Source organism: Ranitomeya imitator, chromosome 6 (assembly GCF_032444005.1).
Source record: "Ranitomeya imitator isolate aRanImi1 chromosome 6, aRanImi1.pri, whole genome shotgun sequence".
Classification (NCBI taxonomy): domain Eukaryota; kingdom Metazoa; phylum Chordata; class Amphibia; order Anura; family Dendrobatidae; genus Ranitomeya; species Ranitomeya imitator.
The window spans coordinates 180879226-180900441 of NC_091287.1; the positions used below are offsets into that span (position 1 = coordinate 180879226).

The following is a 21216-nucleotide window of genomic DNA, read 5'->3' on the forward strand; positions in this document are numbered from 1 at the left end:
AAAAACAAAGCTCCTCTGATATCTGACTCTTCCGTGGATGAGAATATAGATGAGATTTCCTCCTATTCAGCTGCATCGTCCTCGGAGGAAGATACCGCACATTTTTGTCTACCCCTTTAAAGGGTAGGTAAGTTAGTAAAAGCGGTCAGAGGGACAATGGGCATAGCAGAGCCCAAGCCTCAATTATCCAGGGAGGAGATGATGTTTTGTGAACTGCAGCAAAAAAAGCGTAGAGTGTTTCCGCTAAATGAGAAAATTCAGGAGCTCATTAATAGGGAGTGGAAAAAGCCTGAGAAAAAAGGTTCCTTGCCTCCAGCACAAAAGCGCAGATATCAGTTTGATGACCCGGCAGTTAGCAATTGGGAGAAGGCTCCTAAATTAGATGCGGCAGTAGCCAAAGTGGCGAAGCGAGCTTATCTTTCTTTTGAGGATATGGGAACCCTTAAGGACCCCCTTGACCGAAAGGCGGACATTTTTCTGAGGGGTACCTGGGAAATGGCGGCTGGTTGCTTAAGACCTGCGGTGGCAACAACATGTACGGTCTATGATGGTTTGGCTGGACCAAATAGAGACCCAGTTGAAGGAGGGGGCCTCTAGAGAGTCTATTCTAACTGCTTTACCAGTAATTCAGGAGGCGGCTGCCTTCTTGTCAGATGCTTCCATTGACTCTGTTAAACTGGCTGCTAGAGCGGCAGGACTCTCTAATGCAGCCAGAAGAGCCTTGTGGTTGAAATGCTGGCCAAGGGATATACAGACAAGATCAAAGCTCTGTGCCATTCCTTGTAAAGGAGAATATTTGTTTGGTCCCACCTTGGACGAACTCCTAGAAAAAGCGGGAGATGATAAAAAGAAGTTTCCTAATTTGTTTGGATCGTACCGTCGTCCCTCTAACAAGAAGAGATTTGGCCAGGGAAGGAGGCATGCATTTTCACCCGTTAGAGATCGGTCTAGATGGGATGATAGGCGTAGAAGAGGTACAGGATTTATGTTCCGTCGTTCCTCAAAGGAAAGGAAGAAAGAAGACAAATGACTAGCAATCCCAGTGGGGGGTAGACGGTTACATTTCTGTTCAGAATGGTCAGAGATCACAAATAGTGTTTGGGTACAAAACACTATATCCCAGGGTCTCACACTTCAGTTTATTTGTACCCCACAGGATAGTTTTAAATTAACTCCTTTATGCTCTTCTCCCCTTGAGCAGTCAGCCTTAGAAGAAGAGGTGTTGTCTCTTTGTTCTAAAAATGTCCTTATAGAAGTCCCAAAATCTGATAGAGGAAAGGGATTTTATTCTCCCCTGTTTCTTATTCAGAAGCCTGATAAGACTTATAGGACCATCATAAATCTTAGACACCTTTAGGGTATGTGCACACGTCAGGATTTCTTGCAGAAATTTTCCTGACAAAAACCGGACATTTCTGCCAGAAATCCGCATGCGTTTTTACCGCGATTTTGACGCGGTTTTGACGCGTTTTTTGTGCGTATTTTGTGCGTTTTTTCCCAAATGCATAGAATTGCGGGAAAAACGCAGAAAATCTGCAAAAATAATGAACATGCTGATTTTTTTACCACGATGCGTTTTTTTCGCGGAAAAAAACGCATCCATGTGCACAAAACATGCAGAATGCATTCTAAATGATAGAATGCATAATGTATGCGTTTTTAATGAGTTTTTATAGCGTTTTTAGCGTGAAAAAAACGCGAAAAAACCTGTACGTGTGCACATAGCCTAATAGTTACCTGGTCAAACATACCTTCAAGATGGAATAAAAATGCTGTTTAAAGATTGTTTCATGGTAGTGGATTTGAAAGATGCCTATTATCATGTGCCCATTCATGCGGAATTCCAACAATTCCTAAGGGTAGCAGTATTAATGGGGGGAGTAGTTCACCATTTCCAGTACAGGGCGCTTCCCTTCGGTATAACTTCTGCCCCTAGAGTATTTACAAAATTTATTGCGGCGGCTACGGCACATTTACGGGAGTCTCATATTCTTATTGTTCCCTACATTGATGATTTCCTCATTGCAGGGAATTCGATGGATCACTGTTTGTCTCAATTAGAAACAGCTAGAGTTAGATTGGAACACCCGGGTTGAATAATTAATTATGAAAAGTCTCGGTTGCAGCCCCTAAAAATTCAAAAGTTTTTAGGATTATTATTAGATTCAGCTACACAACAGTGTCTTCTCTCTATGGAGAAACTAGATCAAATTCAGCGCCAGGGACACCACATCAGGATCCTCTTGAACAACCAGTTGGCAGTGGCCTATATAAATCATCAAGGCGGAACTTGTTCCGAGGCTCTGATGCAGGTCACAATTCGCTTATTCCATATGGCGGGGACAAATTTTCAATCTTTGACTGCTCTTCACATCAATGGGAAAGAAAACGTAAAGACAGACTTTCTCAGCCGCAATATACCGTATATACTCGAGTATAAGCCGACCCGAGTATAAGCCGACCCCCCTAATTTTGCCACAAAAAACTGGGAAAACATATTGACTCGAGTATAAGCCTAGGGTGAAAAATGCAGCAGCTACCGGTGAATTTCAAAAATAAAAATAGATGCTCCATACCGTTCATTATGGCCCCATAGCTGTGCCATATAGTGCTCTGCACCGTTCATTATTGCCCCATAGATGTACCATAGAAAGGTGTGCCATATAGTGCTCTGCACCATTCATTATTGCCCCATAGCTGTGCCATATAGTGCTCTGCACCGTTCATTATTGCCCCATAGATGTACCATAGAAAGCTGTGCCATATAATGCCCTGCACCGTTCATTATTGCCCCATAACTGTGCCATATAGTGCTCTGCACAGTTGATTATTGCCCCATAGCTGTGCCATATAGTGCTCTGCACCGTTCATTCTTGCCCCATAACTGTGCCATATAGTGCTCTGCACAGTTGATTATTGCCCCATAGCTGTGCCATATAGTGCTCTGCACCGTTCATTCTTGCCCCATAGCTGTGCCATATAGTGCTCTGCACCGTCCATTTTTGCCCCATAGCTGTGCCATATAGTGCTCTGCACCGTTCATTCTTGCCCCATAACTGTGCCATATAGTGCTCTGCACCGTTCATTCTTGCCCCATAACTGTGCCATATAGTGCTCTGCACTGTTCATTCTTGCCCCATAGCTGTGCCATATAGTGCTCTGCACCGTTCATTCTTGCCCCATAGCTGTGCCATATAGTGCTCTGCACCGTTCATTCTTGTCCCATAACTGTGCCATATAGTGCTCTGCACCGTTCATTCTTGCCCCATAACTGTGCCATATAGTGCTCTGCACCATTCATTCTTTCCCCATAGCTGTGCCATATAGTGCTCTGCACCGTTCATTTTTGCCCCATAGATGCTCTGTATAAAGCTGTGCCATATAGTGCTCTGCACCGTTCATTTTTGCCCCATAGATGCTCCGTATAAAGCTGTGCCATTGCTGCTGCTGCTGCAATAATAAAAAAAATAATGCCATACTCACCTCTCTTGCTTGCAGCTCCCCAGCGTCCCGTCCCGGCGTCTCTCTGCACTGACTGATCAGGCAGAGGGCGGCGCGCACACTATATGTGTCATCGCGCCCTCTGACCTGAACAGTCAGTGCAAGAGGACGCGAAGGCAGAGCCGCGCCCGGCGTGTGGAATGCGGACAGGTGAATATAAAATACTCACCTAGTCCCGGCGCTCCTGACGCTGCCCCTGCCTGTCACACTGTCTCCGGGTGCCGCACCTCTTCCTGTCAGCGGTCACTGGCACCACTCAGAGGAATGAATATGTGGCTTGCTGGGTCACTCTGTGATTGCACATAAAAGCTTGTTTTGGGGTTCAGACTACATGTCAATAATAATGTGTAATAAAACAAAAAAAATGTTTAAATCTTTTTGATTGTGTCATATAGTTTTTCATGTTAATAAAATGAAATAATATGATTGAATTTATTGATTGATTTTTTAGTAAATATTTTCTTTGGGTATATGATGAAGACACTGGTCTGACATTGATAAGCTTTGCTCTTTGTTAAATAAACAATTCAAACTGTAACTATGACGTCTCGTTCGATCATTCAGCAGTGCTTGTTGTCAGTAACAAGGGTCTGATGGGCACTGGTGCAAGATTTGGACCGGGCCCCCCCATCCTGGTGTGCGTGTAATAAACATACAGTGCAAAATTTTGGACACACCTACTGATTTAAAGATTTTTCTGTATTTTCATGACTATGAAAATTGTAATTCACACTGAAGGCATCAAAACTATGAATTAACACATGTGGAATTATATATTTAACAAAACAGTGTGAAACAACTGAAAATATGTCTCATATTCTAGGTTCTTCAATGTAGCCAACCTTTGCTGTGATGACTGCTTTGCACACTCTTGGCATTCTCTTGATGAGCTTCAAGAGGTAGTCACTGGAAATGGTCTTCCAACAATCTTGAAGGAGTTCCCAGAGATGCTTAGCACTTGTTGGCTCTTTTGCCTTCACTCTGCGGTCCAGCTCACCCCAAACCATCTCGATTGGCTTCAGGTCTGGTGACTGTGGAGGCCAGGTCATGTGGCGTAGCACTCTATCACTCTCCTTCTTGGTCAAATAGCCCTTACACAGCCTGAAGGTGTGTTTGGGGTCATTGTCCTGTTGAAAAATAAATTATGGTCCAACTAAACGCAAACTGGGTGGAATAGCATGCCGCTGCAAGATGCTGTGGTAGCCATTCTGGTTCAGTATGCCTTCAATTTTGAATAAATCCCCAACAGTGTCACCAGCAAAGCACCCCCACACCATCACACCTCCTCCTCCATGCTTCACGGTGGGAACCAGGCATGTCTATCCGTTCACCTTTTCTGCGTCGCACAAAGACACGGTGGTTGGAACCAAAGATCTCAGATTTGGACTCATCAGACCAAAGCACAGATTTCCACTGGTCTGATGTCCATTCCTTGTGTTCTTTAGCCCAAACAAGTCCCTTCTGCTTGTTGCCTGTCCTTAGCAGTGGTTTCCAGCAGCTATTTTACAATGAAGGCCTGCTGCACAAAGTCTCCTCTTAACAGTTGTTGTAGAGATGTGTCTGCTGCTATAACTCTGTTTGGCATTGACCTGGTCTCTAATTTGAGCTGCTGTTAACCTGCGATTTCTGAGGCAGGTGACTCGGATAAACTTATCCTCAGAAGCAGAGGTGACTCTTGGTCTTCCTTTGCTTGGGCGGTCCTCATGTGAGCCAGTTTCTTTGTAGCGCTTGAGGTTTTTGCAACTGCACTTGGGGACACTTTCAAAGTTTTCCCAATTTTTTGGACTGACTGACCTTCATTTCTTAAAGTAATGATGGCCACTCGTTTTTCTTTACTTACGGTAGCTGCTTTTTTCCTGCCATAATACAAATTGTAACAGTCTATTCAGTAGGACTATCAGCTGTGTATCCACCAGACTTCTGCTCAACACAACTGAAGGTCCCAACTCCATTTATAAGGCAAGAAATCCCACTTCCAGTATTAAACCTGGCAGGGCACACTTGTGAAGTGAAAACCATTCCCGGTGACTACCTCTTGAAGCTCATCAAGAGAATGCCAAGAGTGTGCAAAGCAGTCATCAAAGTAAAAGGTGGCTACTTTGAAGAACCTAGAATATAAGACATATTTTCAGTTGTGTCACACTTTTTTGTTAAGCATATAATTCCACGTGTTAATTCATAGTTTTGATGACTTCAGTGCGAATGTACAATTTTCAGAGTCATGAAAATACAGAAAAATCTTTAAATGAGAAGGTGTGTCCAAACTTTTGGTCTGTACTGTGTATATATATATATATATATATATATATATAAATATATATATAAATATATATATATATATATATATATATATATATACACACACACACACACACAGTTGTGCTCAAAGGTTTTTTGCATTTTTGCCCTTTTCAAAGAATATGAATGATAACACCAAAACCTTTTCTCCACTCATGGTTAGTGGTTGGCTGATATCATGCATATATAACAAAAATATGCCCTCCATCCTGGTCCCATAGACAGGCTGGTATAGATGTCCCCCAGCTTGTATATATGTCCTCCTGCCTGGTATGTATGTTCACCTTCCTGGTCCCATCCTGGTATATACAGTGAAGGAAATAATTATTTTATCCCTTGCTGATTTTGTAAGTTTGCCCACTGACAAAGACATGAACAGTCTATAATTTAAGGATAGGTAACATTGAGAGATATAATATCAAAAATACAATCCAGAAAATAACATTGTATAAATTATATAAATTTATTTGCATTCTGCAGTGAGAATTAAGTATTTGATCCCTCTGGCAACCAAGACTTAATACTTGGTGGCAAAACCCTTGTTGGCAAGCACAGCAGTCAGACATTTTTGTAGTTGATGATGAAGTTTGTGCATGTCAGGAGGAATTTTGGTTCACTCCTCTTTGTAGATCATCTCTAAATCATTAAGATTTTGAGGCTGTCGCCTGGCAACTCAGAGCTTCAACTCCCTCTATAAGATTTCTATGGGATTAAGGTCTGGAGACTGGCTAGGGCACTCCATGACCTTAATGTGCCTCTTTTTGAGCCACTCCTTTGTTGCCTTGGCTGTATGTTTTGGGTTATTTTCTTGCTGAAAGACCCAGCCACGACTCATTTTTAATGTCGTGATGGAGACAAAGAGGTTGTCACTCAGGATTTTACTGTACATGGCTCCATCCATTCTCCCATTGATGCGGTGAAGTAGTCCTTTGCCATTAGCAGAGAAACACCCCCAAAACATAATGTTTCCACCTCCATGCTTGACAGTGGGGATGGTGTTCTTTGGGTCATAGGCAGCATTTCTCTTCCGCCAAACACGTTGAGTTTAGTTAATGCCAAAGAGCTCAATTTTTGTCTCATCTGACCACAGCACCTTCTCCCAATCACTCACAGAATCATCCAGGTGTTCATTGACAAACTTCAGATGGGCCTGCACATGTGCCTTCTTGAGCAGGGGGACCTTGTGGGCACTGCAGGATTTTAAACTTTTATGGCGTAATGTGTTACCAATGGTTTTCTTGGTGACTGTGGACCAAGCTGCCTTGAGATCATTAGCAAGTTTCCCCCCACAGTGTAGTTTTAGGGTGATCTCTCACTTTCCTCATGATCAAGGATACCCCACGAGGTGAGATTTTGCATGATTTTGCATGGTGCACCAACAGTTGTCTCCTTCTCACCCAGCATCTTTCTTATGGTTTTGTAGCCCATTTCAACTTTGTGCAGGTCTATGATCTTGTCCCTGACATCCTTCTAAAGCTCTTTGGTCTTGCCCATGTTGTAGAGGTTAGAGTCTGACTGATTAATTGAGTCTGTGGACAGGAGTCTATTATAAATGTGACTATGTAAGACAGCTGTTTTTAATGCAGGTAACAAGCTGATTAGGAACGTCTAACTGGTAGGGATTCAAATACTTATTTATCACTTCAAAATGCAAATGAATTTATATAATTTATACAATGTGATTTTCTGGATTTTATTTTTGATATTCTATCTCTCAATGTTAAAATTAACCTAACCTTAAAATCATAGACTGTTCATGTCTTTGCCAGCGGCAAACTTACAAACTCGGCAAGGGATCAAATAATTATTTCGTTCACTGTATATCTCCTATCCTGGTATATGTGTCACATGTCTTGGGCTCCATCCTGGTATATATATATATATATATATATCTCCCATCATGGTTTATATGACCCTTACCTGGGCCCCATCCTGGTATATTTATTAGTTATCCTGGGCCCCATCATGGATTATATATTCCCCATCCTGGTATATGTGTTTCTTATCCTGGGCCCCATCGTGGCATATATATCCCCCAATCTGGTATATGAACCCTGTTCTGCCATTGTTAATGCATAGAAAAAAATAAACAATTAACATAGTAACATAGTTAGCAAGGCCGAAAAAAGACATTTGTCCATCCAGTTCAGCCTATATTCCATTATATATTATATTATAATTATATATAATTATACTCACCTCCTATCCGCTCCCCCACTGCACGGCATCCTCTCATGAAGCCGGAGGTTGACTTCAGCTTGCAGCCAATGGGAGCTCATGACATCACTGCCATACTCCCCCAGTCACGTGCAAGCTGACGTCAGCTGCTGGCCTCTGATTGGCTTGCAGTGTGTATTCCAGTGCATGGACCCAACACTTGTGCTGATCTCGGTGGGCCCCTCACTCGCATGGAATCACCTGTAGGACTGCGGTTGTTACACCCCTACTTGTTGTTCTTGTTTTTATTGGTTTCCGGTGTAACAGGCCAGATTAACCTCCCACCCAGAATATACCCGGGGTTAAAGCGGCCTAGGACAGATTATGCCCTGGGTATATTCTGGCCTAGGCCAAACTATACCCCGGGGTATAAATTGGACTAGGCCAGTTTATACTCCTCTGGGCCAGAATATACCCCAGCTGCTGTAGATCATATTTTTCATGCTTTTGAGTACCATTGAGTGATATACTTAATAACGGGGCTCCAGCCAGTGCACAGGGTCCCCAGACATGACACAGGGGCCCCAGACATCACACAGGATTGAGTGATATACTCAAGAACGGGGACCCAGGCAGCGCACAGGTGGGCAGAGACAGCGAATGGGGCCCCAGGCACAACACGGGGAGGCAGAGACACCGAACGGCACATGGGGGGCAGAGACAGCGAACGGGGTCCCAGGCAGTACACTGGTGCCACAGGCAGTGCACAGGGCCCCAGGTTGCACATGGGGACCGCAGGCAATGCACACGGGGGGCAGAGACAGCGAACGGGGTCCCAGGAAGCACACGGGGCCCCAGGGAACCACAGGGGCCCCAAGCAGTGCACATGGGCCCCAGGCAGCACATGGGCCCCAGGCAACGAACAGGGGTCCCAGGCAGCATACAGAGGCCCCTGGCAGTGCACGGGGCCCCAGGCAGCACATGGGGGCCCCAGGCAGCACACAGGAGGCAGAGACAGCGAACGCGGTCCCAGGCCACGCACGGGGCCCTAGACAGCACACGGGGCCCCAGACATCACACAAGGGCCACAGACATCACACATCGCACAGGGGCCCCAGGCATCACACTAGGGCCCCAGACATCCCACAGGATTGAGTGATGAACTCAAGAATGGGGCCCCAGATATCGCACAGGGGGTCCCACACAGTGAACAGGGGGTCCCACACAGTGCACAGGGGGTCCCAGACAGCGCGCAGGGGCCCTGCACGCTGTCTGGGGTTGCATGAGCTGTCTCTGCCCCTCTGTGCACTGCCTGGGGCCCCTGTATGCTGCCTGCAGCCCCTGTGTGCTGCCTGGGGCCCCTTTGTGCTTCCTGGGGCACCTGTGTGCTGCCTGGAGCCCGTGTGCTGTCTCTGCCCCCCATGTGCTGCCTGGGGCCACTGTGTGCTGCCTGGGGTCCTGTGCGCTGCCTGGGGGCCCCTTGTGCTGCCTGGGGCCCCGTGCGCTGTCAGGGGCCCCTGTGCACTGCCTGGGGCTCCCATGTGCTACCTGGGGCCCCCGTTCACTACCAGGGGCACCTATATGCTGCCTGGGTCCACTGTGCACTGCCTGGCACCCTGTGCGCTGCCTGGGGCCCCTGTGCACTGCCTGGGGCCCTGTGTGCTGCCTGGGACCCCCGTGTGCTGCCTGGAGCCCCCATGTGCTGCCTGGGACCCCGTTCGCTGTCTCTGCCCCCATGTGCTGCCTGGGGCCATTGTGCACTGCCTGGGGTCTCCGTGTGCTGCCTGGGACCCTGTGCACTGCCAAGAGTCCCTGTATGCTGCCTGGAGCCACTGTGCAGTGCCTGGCACCCTGTGTTCTGCCTGGGGCCCTGTGTGCTGTCTGTGGCCCCCGTGTGCTGCCTAGAACCCCGTTTGCTTTCTCTGCCCCCCATGTGCTGCCTGGGGCCCCGTGCACTGCCAGGGGCCTCTGTATGCTGCCTGGGGCCACTGTGTGCTGCCTGGCATCCTGTGCCCTGCCTGGAGCCCCTGTGTGCTGCCTGGGGCCCTGTGCACTGTCTGGGGCCCCGTGTGCTGCCTGGGACTCCGTTTGCTGTATGCCCTCCGTGTGCTGCCTGGGGCCCCGTTCGCTGTCTCTACCCCCCATGTGCTACCAAGGACCCCGTGTTCTGCCTGGGACCCTGTGTGCTGACTGGGGCCCCGTTACTGAGTATATCACTCAATAGTTCTCAAAAGCCTGAAAAATCTGATCTCCAGAAGCTGGGGTATATTTTGACCCAGAGTGGTATAATCTGTCCTAGACTACTTTAACCCGGGTATATTCTGGGCTGGGGGCAATCTGGCCTGTTACACCGGCACTAGTTTGGGAGATCATTCATCAAAGCATTAAACAAATTTGTAAGAACTCACTAACAATTTCCAATTACAGAGACATGTTTTTCCCACATAATATGGTGGATGCTTAATTACAAAGCAGATATTATTTTGGTATACATGAGCAATATGGCCTTGTAAATTGATTACACTATTTGGCAAAATGCTGGAAACTCTCATTTTCATACATTCATTCATCTCTACTTCTAACAATATTGTTTTACAGAATTGCTGCCTATGTGCAGTAGACCTGACAGCAATATCAGAGAATCACACTGCTGCCTACTCTTATCTGCTCACATTGCAGAAAAGACACAGCACAGCAATGACAATAAGAAATATTGTTCTTATTTTGTTATAGTACGAGTATATTTTTAGTTTGTGTTATATATCTGGACGAGCCCTTAATGAATATAATGCCTAATTGGAAGAAAAGTCACATTACTTTGGGTGTAAAAACAGCTAATAATATACTAGAAAAATATATCCTGTACTGTAACTCCTCTGGATATAAATCCGCAGACAACAATCAGTTTCAGCAGAGTGTGACCTTACTGAAAACAAAGATAACCATATGCTATATGTATTTCACAAAACATGAAACATATGCAAAAATGGTAAATGGAAGCTTTCTATAGTTAGGTCACCAGTATAGAGATCCACGGCACGGGAGCTTCTGATGCAACAAGAGTTTGTAGAGACGGACAAATTTCCAGTATCAGGTTCTTCTATAAAAAGCCATAGTTTATTCAATACAATAGAATTCCAAAAATTACAACTTCATCACCACACCGATAATAAAAACATATAAAATCAGAAGTAAACGTGTTTGAGATTCATGTCTTGACTCTTTACTCATTGCATATATAAAAAGAAAAAAGAAGCTGTATTAAGTATTAATCAATCCCAAAATAACGGATAATATAATTAAGAGCAGATGACTCCGTTTAGACACCATGTTATCATTCAAAGTGGTAACTCAAATCCTAATGCAAATTCCCAGAGGAGATCTGGTCTGCAAAATATTCTTCCACCAAGTTTCACGGTTCATTAACTTAAGTTTGTAGGTACTCCATTAATCAGCTGTTTAACCTTTTCTATGCCTGTTATTTGAAATAAAGATGTCCTGGATATGAAAAGTAAACATCAAGTTCATATCATTATGATTAAGGTAACCTACAAAATCTAAAATGAATTACCTAGGACCATCTCATATCAGGAGCAGATCATCAATGTAACGCTATTCAGGAAATGCTCAGTTACAAAATTCTACTTTATTTGTCGCTCAAAAAATGACACAATAAGAAGTTCCAATTGGAGGGATGAGCGAGAGCTCTGAACATAACATACAAATGAAATACTTGCGTCACCCTATATGAAACCTATTATAAGTTACGTTCTTGATGGTATCTCACACCTCAAAGATTAAATAAGATTTTTTCATCCTAATATCCCATTTGTTGGAGGGAATGTGGACGCAGAGGTCATTTAAAACACTTGTTCTGGGATTGCAGTAGTATCAGTGTACTTTGGAAAAAAGTTGAATCTCTTATTAATGTGATTACTTTTCTGGTCAATGATGACAAATGTATTCTCGGAGTGATACCAATCTCTTATTAAGTCATAGGTAACCAAATCTCACTCACCCCTCCCCTAACTAATTTTTCCTCGGGTAGTGACAAACTGTTAATAGAACACCAATATATGGTCTTCCATATTCTAATTACTACCAATCATTTAATAGCTACATTCTGGAGACATTCCTTCCATCGAAGATATCATTGTATGAGTAGCAGCACATAACGCATATGAGCATAATCATGCTTATTTTAAAATATTGCAATATTTTAAAATATGAGAAAGCTTGGTCTATTTGAAACAAGAAATTTGCAACCTATTTGTCTGAACTTCTTTCCATAAGGCATTAGGCATTTATCTGTGGGTCTCGGGTAAGCTAAGTTTACTGTGTATACATTGGTCAATTCTTGACCACATACTGTGTATTCATAGGCTGCTTTGTCTTGTGTTTTTTCCATTTCCCCTTTGTCCTATTTATCCCTACCCCCATTACCCTTCAACTTTAACAGCATTTTGGCTTTAGTCTAAGCTATGTGCACACGTATTTTTTAGGTCTGCGGATTTGAGAAATCCGCAGGTAAAAGGTACTGCGTTTTACCTGCGGATTTACTGCAGATTTTTTGTGGATTTTGTGCGGATTCCACCTGCGGTTTTACACCTGCGGATTCCTATTATGGAGCAGGTGTAAACCGCTGCGGAATCCACACAAAAAATTGACATGCTGCGGAATGTAAACCACAGCGTTTCAACGCGTTTTTTTCCGCAGCATGGACAGAGCGGTTTCTGTTTTCCATAGGTCTACATGGTACTGTAAACTCATGGAAAACTGCTGCGGACCCGCAGCTGCAGATCCGCAACGTGTGCACATACCCTAAGACTTCTTCCCTAATTCCTTCCCTTTGATTCACCTTCTCACTATTCCCCCTTAATCTATTAATTGATATGTTATTATTTACTTTCCCAGGTAAAAATTTTAATGTCATAAAAATTTCTTGGGGAAAAAAATATCCCTGTAGGAGAATTATTTAGGTCTAAAAGCAATTCTACATTAGAATCCCAATATCGATTAGAGGCGCATAATGTGAACACTACGTTGCGAGAACAGAACAATCCCAAATGGATTCTAGAGAGATCAAAGGTGATTGTTCAATATAAAAAATGGAACATATGCTAATAAATACAAAAACTAACACTAAGGATTATGATAATCAGCTTACTTTCATCTCAGCAGACAGTCCAAAGTTTACAACAATCAACAATATAATAAAACAGCACATCCCTCTAATGTTTCAAGAAAAGGACTTAAGTATCAGCGACATTCTTTCACCTAGTTTATACCTTAATAAAACCTCATCAATTGTCAAAACATGGCTGTCACTCTTTTAAATGCGGCTATATGATATGTACTTGCTGGAAACAAATGAACAATTCTAAAATGTTTATTTCTACAGTTATTGAAAATTACTGCATTACTGTTAATGTTATCTACCTCATCACCTGTACTGCTTGTAATCTGCAATATACTGGCTATATGACAGGTCCATTGAAGATCCCTGTTAGGAGGCATTAATCTGATAACTTAAGCAAGCTTCTGTTTAAATGCTTAGAAGCATCTTGAGACATTTTGCAGAGAAACACAACATCCTGTTTCTTAATTTCAAGTGACAGGCACAGAAAAGGTTAAACAACCACTTAGAGGAAGGACCTACAAACCTAAACTAATGAACCGTGAAAAAGAATGGACGTATATCTTTCAGACCAGTTCTCCTCTTGCAATTAAAATTAAACAGAATGATAACCATCTGTTCTTAATATTCCCAATTCCATCAATCACATCAATCTCAATATTTTGAGATTTGTATGATTGACTTTCCATAGTCATTAGTAATGAGCAAGCACTAAAATGCTCGGGTGCTTGTTGCTCGGGTCCAGCCCGATGTAAGTCTGTGGGAAACCCGAGTATTTTTACTGCGATCCCCCCGGGGGTCCTTTTAAGGTCTAAAAACGTCAGAAAATGATGGAAACACTGCTCAAATGACACAGGAACATCATGGGGATCGCCCCTGGAAACATTTCTGACTCTTAGGTCACAGTTGTAAGCAATGTTGACAGAGTTTCACGCCATTTTTACAGGTGCACACAAAAACATACAAAAACAAAACCAAAATGGATTTTGTTGAGAAAAATGTTAAGGTACATCTTTTCCAGGCTAATGACTTGTATATAAGGCAAAATAATTTACCTCAGACCAAAATGTTCCTCCACCACTTGGGCTATGTTCACACGCAGCTTTTGATGCGTTTTTCAACTTTAACATTGCTTTCAACCATTAAAAATGCATTCACTGGGAAATGTCATTGTAACATTTAACAACCCTAGCTGGCCATGTGGTGTGCGACACATAAGGAAAAACATCTTGTTTCATTTCTGAAGGAGGGACTCTTAAAGTCACAAAGCCTAATTTTAGAGGGGCATCAGGTGGCATTAATATTCTTAAAGGGCCATTATTAAACAGTGGGTCTCCTATGCTGTTATTGCCTATGCAGTGAGTGGCTGGGTACAGGAGGGTCTCCTAAAAAAATGTTTCATTGAATGCAAGGCCTGCCCTGCTACCAAGTCATGTGCACCCCAATAAGCCTTTGAACCTAGGTACTGGATGGTCAAAGGAAAACCCACTTCACATTCTTCAGTTGGTCCTGCCATACTGTTTCCTTATGTATTAACTGCAAGGCCTGCCCTGCTACCAAGTCATATGCACCCCAATAAGCCTTTGAACCAGGTACTGGATGGCCACAGCAAAACCCACTTCACATTCTTCAGTTGGTCCTGCCATACTGTTTCCTTATATATTGAATGCAATGGCCGCCTTGACCCAAATTTGCACGCACCCCAATCCCCGCTTGGATGAAACATGGAGGAGGGCCTCATAAAAAACTGTCCCATTACAAAGGAGCGGGTCTCCTAGACTCGTAATGCCAATACACTAAGTGCATGGGCTGACAAACATTTCCCCAAGGGGGATACATTTTTTTAAAATATACTATGGGCATCATAGACACCCTTGCCAAAAAATGGGCTGCCTATAGCAGAACAAAACATGTTCAGCGTGGTGATATAGTGGTGGAGAATGAGGAGACATTGCTGAAGTTCTCATTAAAAACTAGGCCCAATGTGAAGGAGTGTGTCTCCTAGACTTATAATACCGTGTATGGGCTGACAAACATTTCCCCAAGGAGGATACTTTTTTTTTAAATATATTTTGGGCATCATAGACACCCTTGCCAAAAATTGTACTGCCTGTAGTGGCACAGAATACATTAAGCCTGGTGATCTAGTGGTGGAGAATGAGGAGACATAAAGATAAATCATAATGAAATCAAAGTAATAAATAAAAAAAAATGTGAATCCACCAATGAAAGTAAATAACAAAAGGGAGGGGCGAACACAGGTTCATAGATTTGAAGCCAGAATGTGTCCAACAAGATATGTTTGTCCCTAGCAACAGCTCAGAGACAGGGCTATAAATAAAAATATAATATAAAAGTCTTTGAATAATTTTCTATTGTAGCGGTATACACTACCTCATTAGAGGACTGTCCAGAGATAGGGAAAATGGAAAATATAAGATTAAATGGGAATAATAGACATACATCTCTTTTTTATGACATTTTCCCCTGTGGGAGTAATATTTGTTTTTGTTTCCAATTAGTAACGGGCATCATAAAAACACCCTTGCACAAAAAAATATGTGACTTTAACATCACAGAATTCGTTCACCCTGGTGTTCTACTGGTTGTGAATGATGAGGATAAGGATAACAACAAACAAACCGAATCTGGAAGCGTATACCCATGTGTGGTTGTGAAGAAGTCCATGAGAATACACCTCCTCAAAAAAGAGAATGTATTAGAGATTATGTTTTGCGGTTTTCACTTGGTGGTGTACAGAAGTCTTGTCGAATCCAGCCCTTGTTCATTTTTATAAGAGTCAGCCTGTCAGCATTTTCAGTTGACAGGTGGATGTGCTTATTTGTTATAATTCCACCAGCGGCACTAAAAATCTGTTCTGACAGAATGCTAGCAGCAGGGCAGGCCAGGACCTCCAAGTCGTAGAGAGTCAGTTCATGTCATATGTCCAGCTTGGATACCCAATAATTCAAAGGCACAGAGGAATCACTGAGGACGTTTGTACGATCTGCAAGGTACTCCCTCAGCATCTTCCCAAACATTGCACTTCTTGTGACAGCACACCTTGCCTCTGTGCCGAAGCGATGGGAGAGTCTGAGAAAACTGTCCCTGAACTTTGCCGTTGTTCCCCTGCCTGAGCTGGATTGTACTTCTGCCTCTCTCGCTTGGACTCCTTGGTTGTACAACAAACTCTGATGTCGCTGCCAGCTGCCACATGGGAATTTTCTAAGTAATTCTTCTACAAGGGCCCTCTGGTACTGCAACATTTTAGTACACCTCTCTGCTTCTGGCAAAAGAGATTAAAAGTTCTCCTTGTAGCGTGGGTCTTTAAGTGTCACCAACCAGTAATGAGTGTCACCAAAAAATTTTATAATGCGAGGGTCACATGAAATGCTGCAAAACATAAAGTCAGCCATGCCTGGCAGACTGCTAACAGGCAAGACTTCCGTGTCCTCACCAACAGGACGACTGTCCATGCTGTCCTCCTCACCCTCATCTTCCTCCTCCCTGTCCTCAGGCCATCCCTGCTGAACAAGACGGTATGACAGCTGTGCTTGTAGTACCATCTATGGGACATGAAAGTAGCTCCTGTTCTTCCTCCTCCTCCTCATTGCCTACCAATCCACGTTGGGAAGACATCAGACTGGGCTGAGTGTAATCCTCCTGTATGGTTCCTTGATTCATGTCCTCGTGCTCTACCTGCAATGCACCCTCTTTAATTGTGAGCAGAGAGGTTTTCAGAATGCTGAGAAGTGGGATGGTGACGCTAATTATGGTGTCATCGCCGCTCACCATCTTGGTGCAGTCCTCAAAGATTTGTAGTATGGTACATATGACTGACATCCATGTCCACTCCTGAGGTCTTATGTGTGGAGTCTGAACTGAATATTGATGGCCTTGTTGATGTTGGTAGTCAACAACTGCCCTCTTCTGCTCACAAATCCTTTCCAACATATTCAGTGTAGAGTTCCAGCTCGTGGGGACATCACACACTAGTCGGTGAGCCGGAAGCTGCAAACACTGCTGAAGCACAGCAAGGGTGGCGGAAGCTGTAGCTGACTTTCTAAAATGGGCAGACAGATGGCGTACTTTCACTAGCAGATCCGGCAGCTCCGGCTAGCTTTTCAGAAAACGTTGAACCACGAGGTTAAGCACATGGGCCTGGCAAGGTACTTGTGTGATCTCACCTTGCCTCAAAGCTGCCACCAGGTTCCGGCCATTGTCACACACGACCGTGCCTGGCTGTAGGTTCAGCGGTGTCATCCAAATATCTGACTGCTCTTTCAGCGCTGTCCACAACTCTTCTGCATTGTGCAGTTTGTCACCTATGCAGATTAGCTTCAGCACAGCCTGTTGCTGCTTGGCTGAGGCAGTGTTGCAGTGCTTCCAGATTCTGACTGATGTGTTGATTTCAGAGATGGAGTCTGAACAGGAGGAGGAGGTGCAGGAGCTGTACACTGTGGGGGCAACCCTGATTGATGTAGGGTCCGCAATCCTCGGCGTGGGGAGGATGTGTTCCATCCCAAGGTCGGACTAGGTCCTGGCTTCCATTATGTTAACCCAGTGTGCCATCAGTGAGATGTACCATCCTTGGCCACAAGCACTTGTCCATGTGTCCGTGGTTAGGTGGAGTTTCCCAGTAACAGCATGGTTGAGGGCATGGGTAATGTTGTGGGACACATGCTGGTGTAATGCCAGTACGCCACACCTGTAGAAATAGTGGCGACTGAGGACCGAGTAGCTTAGGACGGCCGCCGCCATCATGTTGCGGAAAGCTTCCTTCTCAATGAGCCTAAAAGGCAACATTTTGAGCTCAAGCAGAAGAGAAATGTTAGAATTTAGGACTGTGGCCTGTGGGGTGATGGCTGGGTATTTCCGCTGGCGTTGCAATAGCTGGGGTATAGACAGCTGAAGGCTGTGCTGTGACAAGGACGTGGACGAGCTTGCTGATAGTGCTACTTGACTGTGGGCAACAACAGGTGCAGTGCTAGAGGCATCTTCATAAGCACGGTGGACTGGGGATTGGCTGCTATGCAAAACAGTGGAAGAAGCAGTGATGTCACCTGCAGACAGTGTTCCTGGGGAGCCTGGGGGTCGGCTCACAAAGTCGGATGCTTTGCTGCCATGTGCCTGATCATGCTGGTGGTGGTCAGGCTGGTAGTTTTGCTACCCCTGCTGATGCGGGCATGGCAGGTGCTACAAATGGCCTGTTTGGGGTTATCGGCAGAGTCTTTAAAAATAACCAGACATGGGAAGATCTAACAGTTGGAATGGCAATTTCCCTCATGTTGGTATTATGAGAAAAAGATGCATGTCTTCTGTCTGTGGCCACCACACTGCTTCTTCCTGCCTCTTGGGGTGATATGCCTCCTTCCCCATGTGTGCTGCTGTCCTCGCTCTGCATGCCCTCCTGCCAGGTTGGGTTAGTCAATATGTCATACACCACCTCGTCTTCCACATCCACACCCTGCTCCTCGTCCTGACTTTCTGGCAATTGTGTCTCTTCATCATCCACCTCTTGTGACACTTTCCCACCATTATCTTCGTGTGACCGTGGCTTGTCAAAGCTACATGCGATCTCATCTGGCCCCACTTCAAGCTGACCAGCCGAGAGTACAGAATCTTGAAAGGGAAAACTGAACAGCTCTTCGGAGTCCAAGTGTTGGATCAGTTGTCTCAGGGCACTCGGCATGGTGGGAGGAAGGAGGATCAGGGTGAGGAATATCCGGTCCCCGCTCACGGCTACTCAGACTTGACCGTGTGAAAGACGTGGTGGTGGCGGCTAAGTGACTGGAAGCATTATCCGCTATCCAACCAACAACCGTTTCACACTGCTCTAGCTTCAATAGTGGTCTGCTGCGGTCCCCTAGAAACTGGGACAGGAAGAGCGAGAAGATGTGGGTCTTTGTTGTGGCCCACTTTCAGCTTGGCCACGTCCTCATCCTCTGCATGCACCATCAGCATCACGTCCCCTTCTCTGTCACCTTGCCCCTTACCTTGCCCATTTTAAATGGACTACTGCACTATTTCAAAAGCTCAACACAAATGTATTTATTTGGAGCTAAATTATATCTGAACAGTATGCTGGCAAAGCTACGATTTTTCAAACACAGAAACACCAGGCCTCAGCCTGACATAACAGACTATTAATAGTCTAATATTATTAGTTAATATTATTACTAATAGTATTAATTTTTTTTTACTTTTTGGTGAATTTAAAAAATTAATAAATAAAGTGTAGCACAAGGCTAGCACACAAAACTATGATATGTATGCCTGCGGAAATATGATTTTGGGGTGAATTTTTGAAAAAAAACAAAAAAAAACAAACACTGAAAACTGCAGCTAGATATATAGTATATAGTAAATAAGCAGCAGACAGTAATGGAGCTTTGGGAGGTATGTATTGAGAGCTTTGTACTCACATACAGTGCCTGCAGGCCTTGCACTGGTGTGGATATGTGCACATAGACCCTCCTGTCTATTCGGGACCCCGAATTAGTTTCTCAGGAGTTTTGGACTGAACAGTTGCAGACCTACACTGACTATTAAAAGCACGATTCTGACCCTATCTCAGCAGCAGCTCTCCCTACAATCGCTAAGTCTGGAGCAGAATGCGGCGAGCAGGAGGCACCAGGTCTCTTATAGACCTGATGACGCTGTGCAGCCAGCCAATCATTGTAATACCACAAGAAAAATGGCTGCGGTATTACAGTGTATTGCAGACAGTCCCTGCATGGTCATTGGCGCACTAAAAAGCACCAGAATTGCAGGGCGGAGACCCGAGCTCCCACCGAATAATCCGGAAATACTCGGTGCTCGCCAAGTACACCGAGCATAGTGATACTCGGGCGAGTACCGAGTAGTGGCGAGCACGTTCACTCATCACTAATAGTCATGTGTCCTAACAGTATATGACTTAATACGCTGTCTTTTTTCTATTTTATACATCTAATGACTAAAGACATGCATCTGAAATGCGTATGCTTCTTTATGTATGTTTTTATTATTGGTGTGCTGATGGAGTTGTCATTTTTGGAATTCTTTTTATATTGAATAAACTATGGCTTTTTATAGAAGAACGTGATGATGGAAATGTGTCCTCATGAAAAATATACCACCTATTGATGTTACAATTTAATCTCAATAATATTGCAATTATATTTATGTAAAAGTAGAAAAATATATGTAGTGTTAGAAGTGTACCATGAGATGTGAGAACTTGTCCCCTTAAGTGGAACCCTCATGGGTAAGCAGTCTGCATGTCAGTCACTGAACTCTCTTAGTGTAAGGAAATGAGTCAATATTTCATTTTTCACCACCCTAAACAACAAAAATGCTAGACAGACTTTCTATTCTAAATGTTTACTATGTGATGTAATTAATAGATAGAAGTATTAACTAATTGTCCTTGTTATCAGGTATTTCTTCTGAGAACATTACAGTCAGACCCTTTCTTTTGAAGCCTAGCAAGATGTATATGCTGGATGTTACTTTGGGTGAGTATTTTACTCAAGAATATAGAGAAATTAATCAATGTTTTTTCTTGAAGCTTGAGTGGCAAAAATGTACCGGTAGGAGTACAGTTAGCGAATATGTTGAATATTGCACAGCAAAACAAACCTTATGGTGTGACTATCTAGACAGATGGGATGGTCTGAGGAATCACCTGTGACCAAAAACATTTACCACATGTTTTTGGCTGCTTTAAGTGGTTGTTCTATTTCTGATAATGTTCAGCGCTAGCTGCAGTTGAAATATAACAAACCATGCTGTACTCCCTTTCCCTGTGTCTGCCGGTGAATCTCCGCCGTTGCTCCCTGTGTTTGACACTGGCATGGTGCTGACTTGATGTCAATAGTGCAACATCCCATCAGTGAGTTAAACATGGCATTTTGTATACACAGATTCTGTATATGCAGAGCTGCTGAGTTTACTGATTTCCTTCCACACTGTTGACATGACATCAAGTGTCGCAGCCAATGCCACACAACAGCAGCAGAAGCGGAGACTTGCCGGAGAACTCGGGAAAGGTGAGTACAGTGCAGTATTTTATTTTTTAACGAACTGCAGCTGGGTCTGAATATTATCTGAAAGAAAACAATCCCTTTAATGTGTCTTTA

At 44.0% G+C, this 21216-nt stretch overlaps 1 protein-coding gene across 1 annotated transcript in view; it reads left to right on the forward strand.

Moving 5' to 3' along the window:
* PKD1L1 (polycystin 1 like 1, transient receptor potential channel interacting) overlaps window positions 1–21216 on the forward strand; it is a 528440-nt gene that overhangs the window by 106275 nt on the left and 400949 nt on the right. The window contains exon 13 of the mRNA XM_069732261.1: window positions 20515–20592. Within this exon, the coding sequence (XP_069588362.1) occupies window positions 20515–20592 (78 nt within the window). The remainder of the gene's footprint in view (window positions 1–20514; window positions 20593–21216) is intronic.